At 42.9% G+C, this 25719-nt stretch overlaps 1 protein-coding gene across 1 annotated transcript in view; it reads left to right on the forward strand.

Annotated features, from left to right (window-relative positions):
* HMCN1 (hemicentin 1) overlaps positions 1-25719 on the forward strand; it is a 944468-nt gene that overhangs the window by 625734 nt on the left and 293015 nt on the right. The window contains exons 69-75 of the mRNA XM_073582913.1: positions 3007-3203; positions 3780-3861; positions 4359-4495; positions 4791-4932; positions 7756-7900; positions 17177-17304; positions 23300-23456. Of these exons, the coding sequence (XP_073439014.1) occupies positions 3007-3203; positions 3780-3861; positions 4359-4495; positions 4791-4932; positions 7756-7900; positions 17177-17304; positions 23300-23456 (988 nt within the window). The remainder of the gene's footprint in view (positions 1-3006; positions 3204-3779; positions 3862-4358; positions 4496-4790; positions 4933-7755; positions 7901-17176; positions 17305-23299; positions 23457-25719) is intronic.

The following is a 25719-nucleotide window of genomic DNA, read 5'->3' on the forward strand; positions in this document are numbered from 1 at the left end:
AGGGACGGGGAGCGGAGCGCACTGCTCACTTGACAGTGTGTTGCCCTCTGTTTGTGCCCAATTGCTCTGCTGCACGCACTTTTTTTCCTTTTTCTATGCCCCCTCTGTCAGCAGGAAGGTGTGCTTCACTAGCGCTTCCCTCAGGCAGCAGGGGAAGGTCCGCCTTACTAAAGCTTCCCCACGGGAGCAGTGGATGCAGCCTCTCTAGTTCCGGACCTGGCAAGTAGGTGCCTGCTGTCTCGTCATTTCCCTTACAGGCTCCTCTTACTGCTCCACATTATAATGCCACCACTGAGCCCCTTACAAGGTAAAATGCCTCCTTTGTGCTCTCTAGATTGTAAAATTGCACCTCACCATCATGATATGGCAGTCTGCAGTCACATAGATTGCACACTTTTATCCCAAGTCTGAACAGCCCATTTAAAGGGAACCTGACAAGTGATATGTGCAGCCCAAATGTGGCGCCCCTGAGGGTTCAGTCGCCACAGAGGTAATGCACCTCCTCCTGAGGTGTGGTGCCCCACCATCCAGGTAAGGTGGAGACACCTGACCACACTCCAACACCTGCATCCCACACAACATAGTAGTGTAGCAAAGCATCCTTTGGTGGCTCCCTGCTTGGAACACGAATGCTGGAACACGAGTGCTGGGAGGTGGGTGGAGCTTAGTCTGCACAAGAGAGCGGGAGATTATTGGGTTTAGGTCAGTCTGTGAGAGGAGCTCCCCTGAGTGGGATGGAGGGAAGGAAGTGCTGCAGCAGACCTCAGTGACCTGGGTCTGCTGGCACAGGAAAGAGATATTCAGAAAGCCTAATTCTCCATAAGAAAGATTGATTTGTACGGAACGTAAGGAGAAGAAGAGAACTAAGGATTAGGGTTAGAGCAGAGCCCTTCCTCAAGTGCTAAGTGCATGGCCGGGGTCCGCTCCCCGAGGTTGTATGGATACTAATGGTCCTGCGACAGACACCGGAGGAATAGAAGTTGTCACCACTTTATTCCCACACAAGACTTGGGGGCACAACAGCAATGAGAGTGAGACGGGACTTAGTAGCAAGGAGTCCCCGAAGCAGGCTACAGCTGTCTGCCGTACAAGAAGAGTTCTAAGAACATCTGAAAGGAGGAACTCCAGTGTAACTCAGTACTGTGAGTACTTCACTACGAGCGCTAATGAGGGAGACGTTCAGAAAAGGCACATATGTTGGCGGAGTGTTGGAGCGGAGTACATGGGCGCCCAGGGCCACGGACCGGGTCAACGCCGCTGTGACATTCCCCTCTGAGAGACCGGCCCGGTACCGAGTACCCCACTGCCCTGGGAGGGCGACCCCCACAAACATGGCATCATGTATCAGCCCTGGCTGTAATATCTTAGCAAGGTATGTTTGTCTCTGTAAACCTGCAGCATTTCAGAGTAAAGCACACTTTTAATAGGTGTCGTGACCGAGCCACGCTATTGACTAGTCGTACAGGCGGGTTCCCGGCAGCTTCTCCCAGCACACTGACAAACATCTGCCCATGTGTGTGTATAGGAAGAGACCTGGCAGCCCAAACCATGTGCAGCATGTATCACATGTCAGGCTCCCTTTAATAAGTTTATAATAATAAATTTGTTTTTTATGAAATTATGAAATATAATGCAGCTTATGCCATGGTTACTGTATGGGGGCTTGTTATACCAAAAGGCTGAGGCTTATAATAAGACCCTGGCTGTAAGTATAATAAGCCCCCCTACCTCCCCATCTCCAGCCTCACCAAACAGCACCTATTACATGCGATGAGTGCATATAATCTCAGAACAGTAACAGTATACTTTAGTAATAGCACTTTACATTTCAGAGGGGATTTGTACAGACAATAGACATTACAGCATAACAATAATCACATAGATCATAACAGATACCAAGAGGAATGAGGGCCCTGCTCGCAAGCTTACAATCTATGAGGAAAGAGGTAGGCACGAAAGGTGGGTGGTAACAGTTGCCTTCATTGTTCAGACCAGCCATAATGTTAAGTGTGTAACAGTACAGACTCGGAGGGCTAATAGATGCATAAAGCATGTGGAAACATGATGCGGGGAACCTGGTTATGGTAAAACTTTTGACTGTGCCACACAGGGATAGTTAGGTTAATGTGCTGAGGCAGTAGGCCAGTCTGAATAAATGTGTTTTTAGGGCAAGCTTAAAATTGTAGGGATTGGGGACTAATCATATTGACCTGGGAAGTGCATTCCAAAGAATTGGCGCAGCACGGGTATAGTCTTGAAGACGGGAGTGGGAGGTTCTGATTATTGAGGATGCTAACCTCAGGTCATCAGCAGAATGGAGGGCACAGGTAGGGTGGTAGACTGAGTGTGAGACCTAATAAATTGTACCCTCAGATGAAGTTTGCAAGCAGGTAGTTATTGGATGGCACTGGCAATTTGTCATCCAACGTGCTACAGGCAAGCGAAGAGCATAAGAAAATGTCAGACAGAGACAAGGTGTGTCTATGGTAAATATAAGGTGGGCACTAGGACCCAGGGGAGGTCCAGCATGCGTTAACCAGAGCACACAGGGATCGGCGCTGCCTGTAACACTGATAGACAAGCCTGTTCGGAAACTTATCAGGTCAGCTCCAGCCCACACAGTGTGCTGCACTGACTGAGACTCTGCACTGTGCTAGACAGTGTTAAGAGTCTCAGTCAGTAAGAGGAGTAGGCTTTTTGTAGCTCTCTACCTGACACCTCTGGGTGGGCCCCTGCATGTGATGCGGCCTGGGGCCATGGACCCCTCGGCGCCCCAGTAGCTATGCTACTGTGTCTCAGCCATCGCACCTGTAAAAAACTGAGGCTGGAATAACTCTTTAAACCTTTAGAAATTACATATGACTAATCAATATAAATTGTATATGGTCTAGGTCTAAGGAGTTGCTTCCACTTTCCTTATTTCTTATTGTTTATAGATATTTGTGTGCATTTAATAGCTATAATAATAGATCTTAGATATAAATATTCTTCTTCTTTTGTCATTAGACCCTCCTCACATCAGTGGGTCAGAAAATACAGCACAACTGTCTGTTGTGGTTAACCATCGGTTAGATTTACATTGCCATATCACTGGCTTCCCACCTCCAATGATAACTTGGCTTAAAGATGGACAGACACTTTCACAGACTGACAGCGCTCACTTCATGATTGCAAGACAGGTTCTTCGAATTACAAGTGCCCAGGTATTACAACATTAAGCATCTCTAATATTGTGGAGATTTATATATATAGCTGAGTTTGTCACACGCCTGTTTTAGCTGAATTTTGTGTAGAGGAGTATGCCGGTAGGGTAGAGTAAGCTGCGTCTATGCGGGCTGACAATGCTACTGCATTAAAATTCGATGAGCTGTGTGGTTGACAGAGGATGCATCATCCACATCAATCAGAGACAGAGGATGGCTATTGGGAGCAAAAAGAAGGCACAGACAACGAAACGATGACGCCCATTGGACCCAACCATACTCATTTAAATACAACGTGGGACCAAATCAAATGGTATTTTGTTGGTATACAGTGGGAGTCAGGAAGCAATACAAACATTTGTTAAATGCATAATAGCAGGAGATAAAGGTCGTGACATTTGTTGACAGACTTATAAACTGCTGACAGGTTCCCTTTCATGCTAGCCGGCCTATTAGTTCTCAAGTGGCTCTTACATTTTAAAAATGAATGACTAGGTAGACATTTACTACTCATATATCCTATTAGGTACATTTACGTAATGTTTCCTAACTTTTATATTTATTTCGTATTTCCAGGAAGAGCACATCGGGCTTTATAGTTGTCTGGTTTCAAACCAAGCTGGAGAAGCTAAAAAAGAATTTGCAGTGACCGTTCACAGTAAGTCCATAGAAAACATCCAACCTCATTTAGGCTAGACACAGGCACAGACACTGCTTGCAGCAATGTGAGAATGATTGGAAACATGATACAGAGCTTGTGTAATACTGTTTCCCTAAGTCCACATGCCAGTTATCCTGGGCAGTCCTCAGTTACCTGTTCCAAAATTCAGTCTCAGTGTACATTTATTGCAGTTGGTTCTGTGGGTTAGCTTTTTTCCATTTCTGCAATAAACTGGTAAAAGATTTAAAAATGTAGATATCATATAACACAGCAAGTCCTCAATATCTTAAATAGAGTTTTCTTATTGATGTGGCAGATTAGATCAGTCTGCTTGACAATAAAGTTTCCAAGCTTGTGGCACAATAGGATATTAATCTGGTTGGGGATGCGGCTATTATATTCTGGCTCCTGAAGAAAGTAAAGTGCATACCAACCACATGGCTGACTAGTTACATACAACCATGCATTAAATACTGCTCCTTCTTTCTCTATAGTCCCTCCGAGCATTTTAGGCATCAATGGAATCCATAATGTTTCTGTGCTACAAAGCAAGCAAATAATTCTGGAATGTAAATCAGACGCTATGCCAGCTCCAACGATCACGTGGATGAAGGATGACAAGCCATTAGTGGTAAATTCAGTAGGACTGGGCATGATTTTATCTTCATTTGTCTGTGTGATATAACATGTTAAAAAGCCTTGTTTTTCATTTGAAATTTTCTTATTTTATGGTGTAACATTTGTGCTATATCTGCTTAGATTCATTCTATCATTTTCTCTTTCCTTCCCTGGAGATACACTTCTCTTTTGTGATGTTTTTGTACCAATTTTGTGTTCCATATGTGACTGAACATAATCTCAATGCATATAATTCATTATGTTCAAGTGTTCATTAGATAAAAGAAGATTTGTTTTGTCTTCCTCAGTCGAACTCCCAAGTCCATGTTTCATTTGATGGACAATATGTGCAAATTGACAATGCAGAGGTGAAAGACAATGGACGATACACCTGTATTGCTAGCAATGTTGCTGGACAAAACATCAGAGAATTTATGCTGACTGTCCATGGTAATTCATGATATATATAAAATAAATGAATATATACTGTATATATATATATATATATATACTGCTCAAAAAATAAGGGGGACACAAACAACACAATGTAATTCCAAGTTAATCACACTTCTGTGAAATCAACCTGTCCAGTTATGAAGCAACACGGATTGTGAATCAATTTCTCCTCCTTCTGTTGTGCAAATGGAACAGAGAATAGGTAGAAATTATATGCAATTAGCAAAGACAACCCCTATAAAGGAGTGGTTCTGCAGGGGGTGACCACAGACCATTTCTCTCTTCTCATCCTTTTTGGCTGTTGTTTTGGTCACTTTTGCATTTTGTCATTGCTCTCACCCCTAGAGGTACTGTAGCATGAGGTGATGTCTACAACCCACAAAAGTTGCTCAGATAGTGCAGTTCATCTAGGATGGCACATCGATGCGAGCAGTGGCAAGAAGGGTAGCTGTATCTGTCAGCACGGGGTTCAGAGCATGGAGCAGATACCAGAAGACAGGCTAGTACACTAGGAGACATGGAGGGGGCTGTAGGAGGGCAACAACCCAGCAGCAAGACCACTACCAACCCCTTTGTGCAAGGAGGAACAGGAGGAGCAGTGCCAGAGCCCCATAAAATGGTCTTAAGCATTCAAATATACAATTATGTAAATTGTATGTTAAATGCCAAAATGGAAAAAAAATCCAAATTGCCATTTTTCGGTCACCATTCATCCCAAAAAGTACAATAAAAAGTGATGGAAATGTCTTATATATCCCAAATGGTATCAATAAAAACTACAGCTCTGTGAGAAAAAAATAGCCCTTACATGGGTAAATGGATGGAAAAATAAAACAGATATAGGTCTCAGACAATTGCAACTCAAACACCACTGACATTTTAAAAAAAAACATAAGTTTAGTATCTCCATAAATGTTCTGACCTGTAGAATCATATTACTAGGTCATTATCCCACTTGGGTTTTTTCCCCCTATTTTTCAGAAGATTATATGGTATGATGAATAGTGTCTTTCAAAACTACAACTTGTCCTGCAAAAAACAAGCCCTCATACTATTTTGTTGGCAAATAAAAGGGTTTTGGCAATTGGAGCAAGGTGAAAAAAAAGCACAAAACCAAAAAAAGTGTCCGAGCTGCTATCCGGTAACATAATTTTATATTTTGATATTGCATTAGTAAACTGTAGCTTAGTATGGATCAACTATGTGAGGTTGGACACTTTATCTTTACTTTAACAGATTTCAAGGGGACATGATTTTTGCGGCACTAATATATACAGTGGGGAAAATCAGTATTTGATACACTGCAGATTTTGCACCTTTTCCCACCTACAAAGAATGGAGAGGTCTGTAATTTTTATCATAGGTACACTTCAACTGTAAGAGACAGAATCTAAAAATGAAAACCAGTAAATCACATTGTATGACTTTTACATAATTAAGTTGCATTTTAGTGCATGAAATAACTATTTGATCACCTCCCAACTAGCAACAATTCTGTCTCAAACAGACCTGTTAGTTTTTCATTAAGAAGTCCTCCTACTCTGAACTTATTACTTGTATTAATTGCACCTGTTTGAACTCATTGCCTGTATAAAAGACACCTGTCCACACACTCAATCACACTCCAACCTCTCCACCATGGCCAAGAGGACACAGGGACACAGTTGTAGATCTGCACAATGTTGGTATGGGCTCCAGGATAATAGGCAATCAGTTTGTTGAGAAGGCACAATTATTAGAAAATGGGAGAAACACAAGATGAATGTCAATCTTTCTCAGTCTGGGGCTTCATGCAAGATCTCACCTCGTGGTGTAAGGATGATTCTGAGAAAGGTCAGGAATCAGCCCAGAACAATATGGGAAGACCTGGTCAATGACCTGAAGAGAGCTGAGACCACAGTCTCAAACATTATCGTTAGTAACACACTAAGCCGTAATGGAATATAATTTTGCATGGCACGCAAATTCCCCTACTCACACCAGCACACGTCCAGGCATGTTTGAAGTTCACCAATGACCATCTGGATGATCCACAGGAGGCATGGAAGACAGTCATGTATGTGGTCAGAGGAGACCAAAATAGAACTTTTTGGTATCAACTCCACTGTGAAGCATGGTGGGAAAAACATTATATTTTGGGGGTGCTTTTCTGTAAAGGCGACAGGACGACTTCATCGTATTGAAAGGAGGGTGGATGGGGTCATGTCTTGTGAGATTTTGTCCAACAACCTCTTTCCCTCAGTAAAAGCACTGAAGATGGACCATGGCTGGGTCTTCCAGCATGACAATTATCCAAAATGCCAAAATCCCTGCTGCAGTGTACAAACTTGATCAAGAACTACAGGAAACGTCTGACCTCTGTAATTGCAAATAAAGGTTTCTGCACCAAATATTAAATTCTCTTTATCTAATGCATCAAATACTTATGTCATGCTTTAAAATGTAAAATAATTATGTAAAAGTCCAACAATGTGAATTTCTGGATTTTTTTAAGATTTTGTCTCTCACAGTTGAAATGTACCTATGATAAAAATTACAGACCTCTCCATTCTTTGTAGGTGGGAAAACTTGCAAAATTGGCAGCATATCAAATACTAATTTTCCCCACTGTAAGTATGACAGCTGGTAGGTGGTAGTGCTGGGTGTTGGCCTCCTACCAATCTGCTCTTTATGAGTTAACTTGCAGATAGATTATCAATACTATATGCCGAAATAACCCCTTTAAATATTTGTGTCATATCCATACCTCATCTATTGAAATAAGGTAAATGTTTACATAAGTTTTTTGCTTTCTATTAATCCTTTTTCTATCAACAGTTCCTCCTTCGATAAAAGATGGGCCCAAACTAGTAACAACGTTCACAAATCAACCTTCTACTTTGGATTGCATTGCTACAGGCATCGCTTCACCTCGAATATCATGGAGGAAAGATGGTGCCATTCTAGATGGAAACAGTGAAAGGTTGGATTCTTGTATTTAATGTCCTGTCTTTCAAATTGTATGAAAACTGTGAATTGGATAATACTTTGATTAAAGGGAAACACAATTTAAAAACATCAAAGTGGAAACAGCAATTATTGAAAATTCTGCAGAATTTTTTAGTGATAAAATGTGTTCAGTACAACATTGAAGAAGATTTATTCTGCTAAGTGCCCCAGAATTCCTGAACAATGTGCAAAAACAACCTGTCTCTCATGACTTGCACCAGATATTTTGTATGTTATAGAAACCTTCAGAGCCTTGTCCGACAAGGAAGCATGGTTTCAGGGAAAAAGGGGTGTAGGTTAGTAGAAAGTTGCCTCAAAAAAGGGGGTTCAGATGATCACCCTGGTCACTGTAGGGGAATTATAGTGTTATTATAAGGCAGCTATTCAGATGGATATTACAAGTAGAGCTTGAGTCCACTAGAACAGACGCAGCGTAAAAGCTCTAGCTCATATATAAGACATACGGTATATGTCCAAAAAAGAAGAGGAAAAAGCAGCACATGTCCAACATAACTAATGGTGCACACATTTTATATACATTTTTTTATTTTACTATTAATAAAACCCATCAAAGTGCCTAGTCAACCGCAATATTCCAGTGACATCCTTAGGCACTTTTGTGTGTTTTATTAATAGAAAAACAAAAAATGTTACATAAAATTTGTCATTAGAAGTTATGTTTTAATATTAATTATTCTTCCCTACAATTGGATTAGGCAGTGAAAATGTAAAATTCATTCTTTTTGGAGAAATTACAAATATTGGTTCCCTGTGAAATTATTGGTGCACTGCCCACCTATCAATTGTGACCCAGGCAACTCATGGACTCTCATGTAACACTCGTTTTTAGCATCTGAATTTTTCAGGAGTGCTGTCTGCATTTTTTTGTTTCACTAAGGCATATACAGTATCTAGATAAGAAAACACATAAAGCCTAGGTTCAACCTTCCTAATGTAAATATGTTTTTCATTTGTCAAATACAATTAAAATAAAAATAGTCACTTTGCAATTATCGTAATTAGGATGTTTCTGTATTGTGTCCGCAGCTTCTAGCTGTTCTAAATGTATTCTAACAGATTACAAACAAGCCCTGTGTAGAGTAATCTTCCTAAATCTAAGTCTTCATAGGAGCTGTACAACACCAAATTGTCTGATTGGGGTCTATATGTAAGGAAACAGGACAACAGCTTAGAATAAGGCTGAATTGTCATCCCCACACTATCAAAGAAATAAGAACAGATTGTAGCACTGATCACAGCATCTTGGACATGAGAATATTAGTACTAAAAAGAAACTTCAGATCCCAGAAAGAAAGAAGAGTCTGGTAGAACAAACTTTTGACAACCTTGGACACTCCCAGAACAGGACTGAATGTGTCACATGGATTTATGTCATTTTACTGTAAAGTGTTGCAGAGTGGTAGTCGCAAGCAAACTACTTCCGGGTTGCACTCTGGCACTTTACAGACAAGGGGTGTCCCAGTCCTAGTGTGCTGTAGGGTGTGCGGTGCACTACACTCACGTGTAGGTCACAGGTCTTTGCGGCCTCCAGGCTTCCGTCCTCAGGAGCCACTGCACACAATGCATTGGACACCAGATTCTTGCACCAGTCAAACTTGTACTAAACAGTCCAAGTTCATCAGGTGGGATAGGACACAGCATTTCACACTTTGTTTCTCCTCTTCTGTCCTGCCACCCATATGTTCTGAACTACCCTCAAACCTGCTGACTAGAGTTGAGCGAAACGGGTCAGTCAAATTCATAAGTCGCCGACTTTCGCTAAAGTCGGGTTTGGCCGATCGAAACTCGACCATAGCGTGAGGTCGGCCATGAGGTCGCCGACCCGCGCGACAAAGTCGTGTTTCCCATAATGCTTCCAGCGCCTTTTCTTAGCCAATCATCAAGGATGCACACTGTGGGCAACGTGATGACATAGGCAGCGGCCACCAACATCTTATAGAAGGGCATTCATGTGATTGGCTTGCTTTGTGTGGCATCACAGTGGCTTGGCTATAAAAGCCCTGACTGCCATTTTACTTCTGCCAATCTTAGGGCCCCGTCACACATAGCGATCTCGCTAGCGAGATCGCTGCTGAGTCACAAGTTTTGTGACACAACAGCGATCTCACCAGCAAGATCGCTGTGTGTGACAGCGATCAGCGACCGACCCCCCTGCCGGTATCGCTAATCGCTGCAAGAAACCTCTGGACATTTCTTTCGTCACTGATCTCCCGCTGGCCAGCACGCATCGCTGCGTGTGACAGGCGGGAGACCAGCGATCAGCTGGTAACTAACGTACACATCGGGTATCCAAGGGACGCACGTCCCTTGGATACCCGATGTGTACGTTAGTTACCAGCTCCCTGCATCAGCGCGCTGGTAACTAACGAACACAGCGATGCTGCTGTTTAGATTACGGTAAAATCCATACTGAGACAGCGTCTGTGTGTGACTCAGGAAAAAAATAGACGTAGATTTTCATTTTTCCATACATACAACGTATAGAGCTGTACGCTCCTCACACACTACCATGTACTGGCTGGTATCACGGACAAATACATGCTATCTGTGTTTGACTCCGTAAAAAAATAGACGGAGATTTAAAATTTTCCATACATACACCATATACAGCTGTCCGCGTCTCAAACAGTATCGTATATCTGCTGTTTGGATTACGGTCCAATCTATACAGAGACAGCACGTGTGTGAGTCCGTAAATACATAGACGGACATTTCCATTTTTGCATACACCGTATAGAGCTAGCCGCTTCTCTAACAGTATCGTATATCTGCTGTTGACTCCGTCAAAAAATAGACATATTTAAAATTTTCCATACATACATCGTATAGAGCTGTCCGCTTCTCAAACAGTATCGTATATCTGCCGTTTGTCTTACGGTCAAATCTATACAGAGACAGCGTGTGTGTGTGTCTCCGTGAAAAAAATAGACGGAGATTTAAAAATTTCCATTCATAAACCGTATAGAGCTGTACGCTCCTCACACACTACCGTGTACCGGCTGGTATCACGGACAAATACATGCTATCTGGGTGTGACTCCGTAAAAAAATAGATGGAGATTTTCATTTTTCCATACATACAACGTATACAGCTGTCCGCTTCTAATACAGTACCGTATATCTGCTGGTTGGATTACAGTCAAGTACATACTGGGAGAGCGTCTGTGAATAAGGAAATATATACGGAGATTTAAATTTTTACCTACACCTTATACAGCTGTACGCTCCTCATACAGTACCATATATCTGCTGGTATTTTTGCTACATTTTCACAAACATGAGGAAGTATGGTGGAAGAGGCCGCGAACGTGGGCAAGAGGGGCAGCTGGTACTGATGGTGGTGGTGGTGCATCTGCTGGTTATGCCAAAAGCACAATAGCAGCTAAGACGGGAGGTGTTGAGCCTGCATCATCGTCTGGCACAAGAAGGCCTGTAAGGTTCCCTTTTCTGGGAGTAGGATAACCACTTTTAAAGCCGGAGCATCAGGAACAGGTTTTGGCTTACATTGCCGAAACAGCCACCAGCTTTATTGCCTCCTCTTCTGAACTTTCAAAACCTGCAAGCACTGAGTCGTCAGTGCAGGGTTCTGGTCAGGAAAAACACCTTTCCTTGTGTCCTTCACCCCCACCAAAAGTGAAGGATGCGGCAGCCCACACTTCAGATTACTCCATGGAGCTCTTTTCACATACCATGCTTGGGTTATCCAGTCAAATCCTGAATTCCCCAGTCCAAGATGAATCTGACATGGAGTGCACTAATGCACAGCCACTGCTAGATGATTCTGCTGGTTCATTGACCCACAGCACTACATTGCCCTCGCTGTCTACTGAGCCAGAATCTGACCCTGATGAAGCTCAGGTGCCCCTTCCCGCATACTATACAACCTTACATGGTGACACAGAGGAAGATGCAGATGAAATTGAAGAGGAGGTGATGGATGACCCAGTTGTTGACCCGGATTTGCATCCATTGGGGGAAGAGGGTGCCGCTGGCAATAGCTCAGAAGAGAAGGATTCACAGGAGGCATCGACATCGCAGCAGCAGTTATCTGGCAGGCCCGTAGCTGTACCAAAACTTGTTAAAAAAAAACAAGAGTTGCAGGACAGCTTGGCCAGACGGTCAAATTAGCACAGCGTGCAAGCCCTGAAAATTTATACCATAGTAGGAAGAGTTTAGTGTGGCAATTCTTTGTCCAAAATCCTACTGATGAGGCAAAGGTTATCTGTAAGAAGTGCAGAAGGACCTTTAGCCGAGGGAAAAATCTCAGAAATTTGAATACCAGCTGCATGCTTAGACATTTAACCACCATGCACTTGCAAGCGCGGACGGACTACAAAACCTCAGGTACTTCATGTGCACGTGCTCCGACTGAAGGTAGCCAGCAACGTTCTATCACTTCCCACACTGTAAGATCACTGCCACCGGTAAGCACACCACCAGCAATAAATGTTTAGGTGTCGTCGCAAGGCCAAAGCAGTCAGGGAATCACAATGGTTTTGCAACGAAACACTGAATCTAGGCCATCACAACCAACACCATCACCAACCCCCTCTCAGTCCGTCCGGTCCACCTCTAGGTCCCCCATATGCAGCTCTCAAGTCCAGCTCACCCTAGCAGACACTCTGAGTAGGACAAGAAAGTACTCATCCTCTCATCCGCGTACACTGGCTTTGAACGCCTACATTGCCAAACTGATCTCATTAGAGATGATGCCCTTCCGTTTGGTTGAAAGCAAAGCTTTCTGAGAGCTCATGGCCTACACTGTTCCATGCTATGACCTACCCAGTTGGCACTTCTTTTCTAGAAAAGCCATCGCTGCCCTTCACCTGCATGTGAAAGACCGCATTGTCCATGCACTCAAACAATCAGTGAGAGGAAAGGTGCACCTCACAACAGATGCATGGTCCAGTAGGCATGGCCAGGTCCGTTACGTGTCCATCACTGCACACTGGGTTAATGTGGTGGATGCAGGGTCCACAGGGGACAGCGGCGGTGGAACAGTGCTGCCTAGCTCACGGTATAGGAAACAGTTGGCTGTAGGCGTTCGACCCTCCTCCTCCTCCTCCAGAAGCGAAAGCTCATCGACAGAGCGCAGTCACACGAGCACTCCATCCGCAGCTGCCGGTGTTGCACACGAGGTGTTCCATTATTGAACAGCTTGTGGTAAGCATCAGCAGGCTGTTTTAAAGATGATGTCTTTGGGTGACAACAGACACACCGCTGAGTTACTGGCCAACTACTTGCAGCGACAAACTGAGTCATGGCTGGGCAGTCTACATCTTGAGCCAGGCAAGGTAGTCAGTGATAACGGCCGGAATTTTGTGGCAGCCATAGCCCTTGCAAGACTCACACACATACCTTGCCTGGCTCACACTTTGAACCTGGTGGTGCAGTGCTTCCTAAATAATTATCCGGAGTAAACAGCCCTGCTCCAAAAGTTTCGAAGACTGTGCTCGCACATCCGTCGCTTGCCCGTGCACTCCAGTCGTATGCAGAAGCTGCAGCGATTGCTCCACCTCCCCAAGCACCGCCTAATCATAGACGTTGCAACAAGGTGGAACTCCACCATGCACATGGTTGAGAGGCTGTGCGAACAGAGGCAGGCTGTAATGTATTTGTGGGAGGATACACTGGCAGGCAGTTTGAGGGCAGTCATGGAGTTGTCGGGTGTGCAGTGGTCAAAGGTGAAAGACCTCTGTAAAATCCTTCAGTGTTTTGAGGAATGCACATGGCTGGTAAGCGCAGACGACACTAACAAATAACAATAACAATAACAATAATGGCTAACAAACAAGCAACTCTGGTAAACCGTTTGAGGCATTCCCAGCACACAGCAGCGGTGCTGGTTCTCCCACGAGCCGAAGTGAGCAAAATGGAAGAGGTGTTCATGGTGCACACAGCCGAAGTGGCGTTGGAGTCAGGGGTTTCATGATGCAGTGGTCCTTTATGATTGGTTTTCACAGTTTTCCTAGTCACAGACGTGTGACATTCCTGCCACCATTTTTCAATGTCTCCTCTCATGCCAATCCAATAGAATCGCCTACGGCCTGTGGCTTCTGTCTTTTGCACTCCAAAGTGACCAGACACATCATGATAGGCAGTGAGGACCATGTCTACATCTCTGCCTGTGATCACAATTGGATGGAGACGATTAACGGTGATGGGATCAACTCTACTGCGATACAGCAATCCTTTCTTCACAAATAACCATTTTCGCTGTCTCCACAGACAAGGTAATTGAGGGTCAGCATCGCCTCTGCGAAATCTACCGGGAGGTTTTCCCGTGATTAGTCATTCCCAAATTTCTGAAAACACTCGACTTTCCGTCTGTACTTGTATCCATCTAGTTTCCAGTAGCAGAGATTCTGGACTGGCTTACTGAGACTGAAATATATACGAAGATGTAAAAGTACCCCAACAATGTATACTGGTGTACGCTTCGAATACATTTCCTTTTTTCTACTTTTTTATATTCTGGTGTAATCCATACTGAGCCTGTGAGTGTCTGTTTCTGACTCCGGAATTATAGAGGGAAATTTACAATTACCCCTAGACTGGATACACCTGGTATCTGCTGATACAGTACCTTTGTTCTAAATTTTTTATTACGGTATAATCCATACTGAGTGAGCATGTGTGGTTTCCTCCTTCTATATATATGGAGATAAAAATTTTACCAAATACTATATACAGCTTCTATCTTGTTATACAGTACCTTTGTTCGACATTTAGTATTATGGTCAATCCATACTGACTGAGCATCTGAGGGTGACTACGGGAATATCTATACGGAGATTGAAATCGTACCCTATAAGATATATACTTGCTATCTTGTTAGCCAGTACCTTTTTTTCAACATTTTGTATTCTGGTCAAATCCAGACTGAGTGAGCGTCTGAGGGTGACTCCGGAAATATATACCGAGATTTCAAATTTGCCCAACACTGTATACAGCTCTACACTTCTGATACAGTACCCTTTTTTAGTATTTAGATTCTGGTGTAGTCCATAATGAGCCTGTGAACGTCTGTCTGTTACTCCAGAAATATATTTGGAGATTTAAGATTACACCAACACTGTATACAGCTGTACGCTTGTGATACAGTACCCATTTACTGCTTTTTATATTCTTGTCTAATCCATACTGGGCCTGACAGCGTTTGTGTCTGCCTCCTGAAATATATACGGAGATTCAGAATGTTTAAACTATACTATATATACCTTGTATCTGCTGATACTCTACCCTTTTTCAACTTTTTATATTATTGTGTAATCCATACTGAGCCTGTGAGTATCTGTGTATGACTCATGAAATATATATGGAGATTTACAATTATCCCTAGACTGTATAGAGCTGTAGGCTTCTGATACAGTACCATATATCTGCTGGTATTTTGGGTACATTTTCACAAAAAATAGTAAGTATGAGAGAGGCCGTGGACGTGGGCGTGGGGGGCCAGCTGGTACTGATGGTGGTGGTGGTGTATCTGCTGGTAGTGCCAAAAGCACAATAGCAGCTAAGGCAGGAGGTGTTGAGCCTGCGTCATGGTCTGGCTCCAGAAGGCCTGTAAGGCTCCCTTTTCTGGGAGTAGGTAAACTGCTTTTAAAGCCGGAGCATCAGGAACTGGTTTTGCCTTACATTGCTGAAACAGCCTCCAGCTCTATCGCCTCCTCTTCTGAAGTTTCAAAAAATGCAAGCACTGAGTCGTCAGTGCAGGCTTTCCTTGGGTCTTTCACCCCCACCAAAAGTGAAGGATGCGGCAGCCCACACTTCAGATTACTCCATAGAGCCCTTTTCACATACCATGCCTGGGTTCATTCTAAATGGGGCACATTATATATGGAGCATTATTTGGGCCAGAGCAGAATACTGCAGTGCGCAGGTGCCAGACCTCTCCCGACGCCTGCGCACTGCAGGACTCTGTTCTGCCCTCAACAGGGCAGAACAGTGCACCTGCGCCGGAGCCACTACAGGATGGGAAGAAGAGGATGGCATCCTATGAAGATGGGAGGCGTCGGACCGGACCGCACCACCCATCGGACCGGAGCGCCCCTTCTGGTGAGTTTAATCTAACATGATTTCTTATCTTTCAGGTTACATCGGGGCTTATCTACAGCATTACAGATTGCTGTAGATAAGCCCCTGATGTCAATGCCAGCAGCTAATAGTCGAAAAAAAGGTGACAGATTCCCTTTAAAATTTGCATTAAAAAACGCTGAAAAAAATGCATCGTGTGAACATAGCATTAGATCTCATGAGGACATCACAACCCTGGACCAGTCCTCAATCAGAGGACAATAAAACTTTTCACACTCCTTATCTACAAACTGCTCTAATATTTAGGGCCACAACTGTTTCTCCCCTTCCCCTATTGATAGTTCTGCTTCACATCACTTGTCTTATCTGTTGAATCATTTCTGAGACCTGTTGTGTATATATGTGATTTTTCAGATGTTATTCTATGAATGATGAAGAGACCTGGGTAGACTGCAAAGCTCAATATCTGTTACCATCTTTTCAGTTAGGCCGGGGTCACACTTGCGAGTGCAATGCGAGAAACTTGCGTGAGTCTCTCGCCTCAATACCCGGCACTGCCGCCGGCAGTCGGGACCGGATGGTGCGGCTGCATGTATGTCTATGCAGCTGAACGCTCCAGTCCCGAGTTTCTTGCATTGCACTCGCAAGTGTGACCCTGACCGTAGGCTGGTTTCACACTTGCGTTTTTTTGCGCTGAGTTTTTGCGCACACATGCGTTTTTTTCCTATACTTAGCATGGGTGCGCATAGTCATGCGTTTGTATGTGTTTGTACGCGTTTGTATGCGCATGCATTTTTTTATAGTGTGCGCCTGGGCGCACGAAATGTATCCTGTTGCATTTTTTGTGCGTCCGACCTGTCTCAAAAAAACGCATGCTCACGAAATTCACCCAAAACCCATTAAAGTCTATGGTCATGCGCACATCAGCACAAAATAACGCATGCTTTTTTTGCAAAAACCATGCGCAAAAAACAAGAAAACGCATTAAAAACGCATGATGCGTTTTTATGCGCGCTTGCACTGCGCACGCAACGCTAAAAAAAACGCAAGTGTGAAAGTAGCCTTAGCCATTAAAAGGTATCAACCACTGAGGACTCACAAATTTTGATTCTATTTCATAGGCGCTGTAGGCACAACAATGAATAATATATATAAAAGATTTATTAAATATTATGCTTGTTTCTTTGTTATAGGTATTTTATTTTAGGGTCTGGTTCATTATACTTTCCATTAACTAATGTCAAAGACTCAGGTCATTACGTCTGCTTAGCAACTAATGCAGCAGGATCTAGCCAGAGGAAAACAGAACTTTTGGTTTTAGGTATGTATATTTTGAGAATGAAAGAGATCTGTTCATTTTAGCTTTGATATGGAACAAAAAACAAATATGGTCCACATTTACTACAAAGGAATCAGGCTATAAAAGGCACCTACTGAATGTAGTAAGCCCATAGTAAGTCTCTGCTACTGTGTCTGCAGGTGCTCTGCATGGACATTATAAAGGGTACTAGCTGAAGAGCCCGGCACTGCCCAGGCATAGTAACTAACTACGGTTAGTTATAACAAATTATAATGATTATATCTATATATACCGGACTACTACCCCTAATATCCCACATCATCCCATCAGCCAGAGCCACTGGACTACTACCCCTAATATCCCACATCATCCCATCAGCCAGAGCCACCGGACTACTACCCCTAATATCCCACATCATTCTGTCAGCCAGAGCCATCGGACAACTACCACTAATATCCAACATCATCCCATCAGCCAGAGGCACCGGACTACTACCCCTAATATCCCACATCATCCCATCAGCCAGAGCTACCAGACTACTACCATTAAGATCCCACATCATTCCGTCAGCCAGAGCCACCGGACTACTACCCATAATATCCCACATCATCTCGTCAGCCAGAGCTACCGGACTACTACCCCTAATATCCCACATCATCTCGTCAGCCAGAGCTACCGGACTACTACCCCTAATATCCCACATCATCCCATCAGCCAGAGTCACCGGACTACTACCCCTAATATCCCACATCATCCCGTCAGCCAGAGCCACCGGACTACTACCCATAATATCCCACATCATCCCGTCAGCCAGAGCCACCGGACTACTACCCCTAGTATCCCACATCATCCCATCAGCCAGAGTCACCGGACTCCTACCCCTAATATCCCACATCATCCCGTCAGCCAGAGCCACCGGACTACTACCCATAATATCCCACATCATCCCATCAGCCAGAGTCACCGGACTACTACCACTAATATCCCACATCATCCCGTCAGCCAGAGCCACCGGACTACTACCCCTAATATCCCACATCATCCCATCAGCCAGAGTCACCGGACTACTACCCCTAATATCCCACATCATCCCTTCAGCCAGAGCCACCGGACTACTACCCATAATATCCCACATCATCCCGTCAGCCAGAGCTACCGGACTACTACTCCTAATATCCCACATCATTCTGTCAGCCAGGGTCACCGGACTACTACCCCTAATATCCCACATCATCCCGTCAGCCAGAGTCACCGGACTACTACCCCTAAAATCCCACATCATCCCATCAGAGCCAGTAAAAGTAGAATAGTGAAATTACACAGAAACATGGTTCACTAAGATCCCAGGTTTTCTACTGATCAGGCTGATATTCTCACTTATCTGCCACCATAAATATTACAGTCATGCTTTTCACCAATGGACAGGCACAAACCTTGTACATTAGTACAGTAGAGAAACCTTCTCACACATTTTCATGCACCGTCAACTTGTAATTTGTCCGGCTGAGTTGCTCATGGATGTACAGCATCTGTATGCAGTATAGTATCATATTTAATGGGTTGTTATGTGAAAAGCATTACATGTTATATGGGTATATTCAGGTGAATTGTGGGGAAAGTACTACTTTAAAAAAACTCACAGCATCAGAGCACAGTAACACATCAATAATGCATAAAAGTGTCTGTGAGAAAATATTAAATCCACATGACATTTAATATTTTCACTTTCCTACATTCATGTGTGTCACTTATGATACCATATGGGAGGGGGGATTCATTTCTGTCATGTACTCACTGCTCCTTTCTGGGGGACAGATGATGGCTGGAGATTATGTTCCTGGGGATGCTAGATTTCTCCCACCATGTCAGTGTTTGCTGAGGTGTTGTCAAGTGGGAAAACTTGCACATAGCAACCAATCACAGCTGAGCTACTTTTAAACAGCTCTGGTGAAATGAGAGATGCTTAGTGATTTGTTGCAAGGAAAACTGTTGGTCATAGCAACCAATCACAGCTTAGCTTGTTTTGAACAGCTCTGATGAAATGAAAGATGCTTCGTGATTGGTTGGAGATACACACACACACACACACACATTGATTTTTTACATAGAGAGATTATAAGGGCCCGCATAGCAGAGGCGTAGCTGGAGCTTTTGCCACCCGGGGCTGTTCCCGAATTTGGCGCCCCCCCCCGGGCGGTGAATGGCCTGCTCGGATGCGGGGTCTGGAAAGGAATAAAATGGCCGCGCTTGGGAGGGGGTACCGGCCTGGGCGGTTACTGGTTAGGGATGTTAATGATTAATCACACAGACATTCTGACACACTGCCTGCGACAGTGCTCCCAGGCAGCACAGACAATAATGTGCAGGCTCAGCTCCGCCTCCTCTGCCCCTGGCCACAGTATAAGTTACACTTACACAGGCTGCCTGCGGCTGCCTGCTGTGTGTGTGACTGTGTGACACTGACGAAGGAAGCCGCCCGCAGGGAGAGCTCAGCAGCTGACTGAGCATGGAGGGAGGCTGGGGAGAGGCAGAGCGTCCTCCTCCCAAATGGTGAGTGACCCACCTGCACTAGCCGCTGCCAAAATCTCCTGCTATACACACAGTCTTCTCCTGTCACTGTGCCTCGGCCGCCTCCACGCTTCTCTCCCACAGCACAGAGAGGAGGAATTTCTGCTCTTGCCGTGCTGCGCCGCCCCCACACACGTGCCGCCTGGGGCGGCCTGCCCCCCCCGCATCCCCCTTCCTACGCCACTGCCGCATAGATAGCTGAACTCTGAACTGAAAATTGGACTGACCTCCAATTCTCCGGAAAGGCTAGACAGTAATCAAGCAGTTTACATTTGTATTTAACACCTGGCGGATGTGTGCACTGCATGCATGGAGCAGGTTTTATACAGGTGACATCTGAGAATAACACCTGTGATTGGAGCTGGCTCTGATTCTTATGATCAGTCTCTTAGATGCCGCTGTCAATCATTTTAACTTTTCCTCTGAAAAACAAAATGAAATATAAAAAGATAAGAAAGTCATGTGGATTTCAGAATGATAGCAATAAAAACTACAGTTTGTCTTGCCAAAAACAGGCCATCTTGCAACTCTGTTGATCATTTTTTTAAGTAGTAAAAATAAAAAAAAATAATTTGGAATCAACTGAACCATACTGATCAATGAGTGGAACAGGCTGCCACGAGAGGTGGTGAGTTCTTATTCAATGGAAGTCTTCAAACAGAGGCTGGACAGTCACCTGTCTGAGCTGGTTTAGTGAATCCTGCATTGAGCAGGAGGTTGGACATGATGACCCTGGAGACACCTTCCAACACTAACATTCTAGGATTCTAGGATTCTATGACCTGTAGAACAAAGATGAAAGCTCATGATTACAAGAAAATGAACGCCTTGAAAACAAAACCCCAACACTTTGGTGGAATGATTGTTGTTTCCAACTCCCCCACTTTGAATTTTATTTCCAGTTTTTCAATGCATTATACTGTAAAATGAATGCTATTATTCAAAACTACAATTTGACCTCCCAAAGCCTATATGTAAACTGTATACACTATATCCATATATAATTGCAGCCTTCGCATGCCTACCAAAAAAGAAAAAAAAGAAACAATACAAAAAAAACTCTCTCTCTTCCATTCTCACGATACCACAGGTTAAATCCATGTCCTTTGAATCTTCCCAATATTTAAAGTATCAACTCTTTACAGTAGAATTTGGTTTGCGGTTTCTATTATTCAATGAACCTTTCAGGTTTATTACAAAGCTTCATAGGCCAAAACCAAAAATATTCAGAGTTCTGACTATTTTTATTGAATAATACAATTTACATTCAAGGAAATCAAAAATAAAATTAATGATACCAAGGACAATCTGTTACCATAAGAATTTTATTTATATCTCAACAAATACACAAATAGCGTGTAGGGGGCAAGAAGAAATCCAAAATGACTGGCACAAAAATCATATATAATATTAAATAAATAACAATTAATCAGTGAATAATTCATATAATATAATCAACATATAATAATAATTCATCTTCATAAATAAAGTGCATGAATGTGGTATTCAAAAGGTATATACAGTATATAAACACCTATAAACATAAAGTGCTTTGTGCACATATAATGTGGTCTATATTGATTATACCTCATAAATAAAGTGCATAGATATTTGTTTAGGTATACAATTATCCTAAAATATAAAAGTGTTCAGTGCTGAAAAGGTCTCATGACCCTCCCTATATACAACCAAAAATACTGTGCAAAAAATGTGTGGTGTAAAGACAATATTGATCACCACCAACAGCTGCCAGCCACTAGTAATAGTAAATATTAGTGCAATTGAATGAAGAGTGTGACCGCATATAATTACTGACCAAGGTTTCCTCCTGCCCCTGCACACAGCACTCCAACGCACGTTTCGCTCTTGCTTCGTCAGGGAGTGATGTGAGCAGGGGTAGGTGATGTTTAAATAAGGAGTGAACAGCGGCAGATACTAAAAAATCAGGAGCGTCATGGCTACATGGCGCCGCTATGGGCATAAACATCCGCCGTCCTCCCTGATCAGAAACCAGGAAGTGCAACGCCGAGTGCAACTGACGTCACAGTCAGTGATGCAGATTACCGGAGACCAATCCCGGGACGGGGCGGGCGCATGCGCAATGCGGCGCTCGGCGCTCCCGCAGCCATACTGAAAGTGGGAAGACATATGAAGAAAACATACATCATATTGGCAAAAATGCATCTCTCTGATGCCTATATGACTTCCTGCATGTTATAAATATAAACAAATCTTCATAGAAGGAAAAAAAAACACATATAAATATATGAATACCAAATAAGGTGCACATTAATAGTCTAAATATCATTGATAATTAATAGAACAAATAAAATTAAAATGAAAAAATAATAAAAAATGAAATATAGAAAAATGTATATATAAACCAGTGATTAGTGAAAAATATATAAAAAATGTTTTTTTATATAAAAAATACATATAATTTAATATTCATAGTCTTTCCATAATGATAGTGAGAATATTTAGTATTTATTAAACCACAAAGGTGTACTGTATGTTATCAAACCCACAAAAATTACTCCAGATAAAGAGAAAACCCCCACAACAGAGATATATGTGGAGAAAAATATATATACATACATAAATATAGCAAAAGATTATTTAATGTAAATAAAAATTTATAAATTATAGATGTAAAAAATAATAAAAAAAATAAAAGAAAAAATGACAAAGAATAAAAAATTTTTTTTATAAAAAACTAGAAAAACCCCACTGTTCTTTAAGACCCTTAGGGGTCATACTTTGCAAGTTAGTAATCCACCTACATTCTTTTTGCGCTAGTTTTTTACTTAAATCCCCTCTCCTGTTTCCTGGATACAACCGGTCGATTCCTCTTACTTGCAGTAAGTGGGATTGACCAGGATGAAAATAATGGAAATGCCTTGCCAAAGGTTTCAGTTTTAAAATACTTTCAACATCATTAGCATCTATTTTTTCCGCTGCCCGATTGTCTTTGTTGTGTTCAAGGGTTCTTGGGTGCAATTCTCTTGTAGTCATTCCCACATATATGGCATTGCAAGGACAGCTTGAGCGTTCATGCACATGTTGCGAGTTTCGAGAGTTATCAGTCAGCGATAGCCAAGTCATGTGTATGGGCAACTGTGTTCTTTCATTCAACTTGCAAGTACTGTTATAAATATGTATTACCATTGTTCAGAAGTATCCAGACATCTTTGTCCAGCCAGCATCATATGTTGTGACCTAAGGAGAACAGTTGGGCACTAATCCTTTTTGGAACTCTCTAAAGGGGCTTTCACCTTAGCACAATGTCTTTTCATACAATAATCTTTTCGGTTGTGACTAGTTGCTCAGTTCCCTTTGACAGCATTGTTAGGGTACATCCACATGTAACACAAGTGACCTTTTTGCAGGATGTCCTATATTATAGTAAATTAATAAATGTTATTGTGTCCCTGAAATTGTTCTTCAGATCCTCCATCTATAAAACCAGGTCCACAAAACATTACAGCATTGGTAAATAAGCAAACGACATTGAGCTGTGATGTTACGGGTAATCCTAAACCAAGAGTGGAATGGAAGAAAAATGGCCTCCTCTTCAATACAGATATCAATCAGAATACTTACAGGTAAAGTGACCAGGAGCCTCAGCACAGGCTTGAGAAAGATTTGTATAAAGTTATAAATTTTTATATGTTTATAGTTGAGAAAACTGTACAGTGAAACATAAAAATATACAGTGGTATCAAGAAAGTATCATAAAATATTGATTCGAGTGTCTATGGGTCCGTAAAAAAAATCTGACATCATTCAAATGTCATCCAAATTTTTCACTGACACTGGAGAAGGTGGTGAGACGTTTTCTCTTATCAGTGAAAAAATAATGAAACTCCCATGACCAAACTGTGTTGAAAACTCTGATGACACTTTGATGAACATCACTGATGAAGCTCAGCCTGTTTTTCTGACGTGTGAATGAGTCCTTATGGTTACAATGACCTGGAAACATGGTTAGCCAGGTGAATACATTTACAGCGATACCAAGCTTGCATAATTTATTTTTTCAGTGATGAAAAATGCAGGTTTGTAAAAAAAAATTCCTTTTGTTTTGCTACTTTACAACAACTAATGTTCTTATATTTCCATCATCAGAGCTGTATGAGAGTATGTACGGTATTTTGTGTGCCGAGTTTCACGTATACAATGGTGTAACATTTCTCCTTGTGGAGAGTGACATACCGGCTCTGACATGCCAGTAAATGGAGACTTATTCTCCATGCAGTGATCCTCTGGGAAATTAAATATGCAAATTGTCACTTCACGAGTCTTGCAATATGACTTAAGATAAAATCCATTATCCTAAGTCATATTGCAAGACTCATTAAAGGGTCAATAGTGACTTATAGGATCGCTGCTTCCAACAGTTGGCACTATAAAGTTTTAGTCCTCTTCCTCTATGAAGAGGCAATTTGCATATGTATGCCATGTACAGTATATACAGTGTTCTGACTGTTTTTATTCCATTTTTTAGAGCAGTGCAGTGAGTGAAAAAAAATCACATTTCTGGTGCTTTGATTTTTTTTCTCTTTACAGAATTTACCTTATGGGTTAATTATTTTATATTTTAATATACTGAACCTTTATTAACACCTTCAATCTGTGACTGTATGATTACTTTTACAATTTACTACAATACAGCAGCAAAGCAGTGTAAAGTGAAAATCTCAGTCTCCTATGAGGCGCAGTCTGTGGTTGAGCTTCGCAGGAATTCCAAGAATGGTCCTTCAACGGGACCCAGATTGCAATGGTGACTTATTGGTGCCTACGATCACGTATTCAACTGCTTTGTTTAGCAGAACTTGAAAGCAGGATTTAAATGGATAACATGTTTGTAATATAGCCATTGTAAAGCTATTGCCATCACTCTTGCATAGTTCTCCTTCCCCCTACATGCAGGGACACTGGCATACTCACCGCCCCGGCCACGCAGCGTGGTCCCCTGGCATGCTCCCTGCTTCTTCCTGTGCGAATTCCTGATGGTGCGCCTAGTGCATGCATGCATTCCCCTGCTTTTAGAGGGGCAGTGCTCACATATGGTAAAATACCCCCTGCCTTAGCTGGAAGGCATTTAGTATAATTGTGCACCTGGAAGGTGGCTCTCAGCCAGAAGTTGGGAGGCATCTTATTAAAAAAAGCTCCCTCCCCAAGGGAGGTGCCAAGCAACACATTCAGTCATCAGGTAGTGTGGTGTTCTACCAGTGAAGTTGTTAGGTCCACTGGCCTTGGTGTGGCCAATGTCCTGTACCCGAATCTTTGGTCCTTGTGCAGCCAGTCCAGGATCCGAAGTCCGTGGTCCTAATGCAGCTAGTCCTGATCCTGATGTCCCTGGTCCTTGTGCGGTCAGTCCCTGTATATGTATTCCATCTCTCCGGACTGCTGCAAACCAGCCTTTGAACACTGAAACCGCATCGGTGACACCGGTATCCTGAAGCCGCTCCTGCGGTACATGCATCAGTCCTGTCTCTCTGTGTCAGTAATCATTCTGCAGATCATCCTGAAAATAGTAGTCTGAACAGAGCCTGAGTCTGTGTCCATGTCAGTATCCGTTCTACAGAGGTTCTAAAACGTAGTAGTCTGAATGGAGTCCTAGTTCATATCTGTCGCTGTATACTTGACCCTTGTGGTCAGCAACTGCAGAAACGGGGACTGCCTAGGAGTGGTACCTTATGGCTACGTGCAGCCAAGCCTAACTCGACCATCAGGACCTCCAGTGAACACCTGTTACCCATTTAGCTATGCCCCCTCCTAGGTAAGCCAAACCCTGTGGCACAATGGGTTCGCAAAACCACGTGCGCAACCTCCATGCGTAACAGTTTGTTTGGTCTTGGGCCC

This window comes from Dendrobates tinctorius, unplaced genomic scaffold (assembly GCF_039654945.1).
Source record: "Dendrobates tinctorius isolate UK_male_01 unplaced genomic scaffold, ASM3965494v1 ptg000074l, whole genome shotgun sequence".
NCBI classification, from domain to species: Eukaryota; Metazoa; Chordata; class Amphibia; order Anura; family Dendrobatidae; genus Dendrobates; species Dendrobates tinctorius.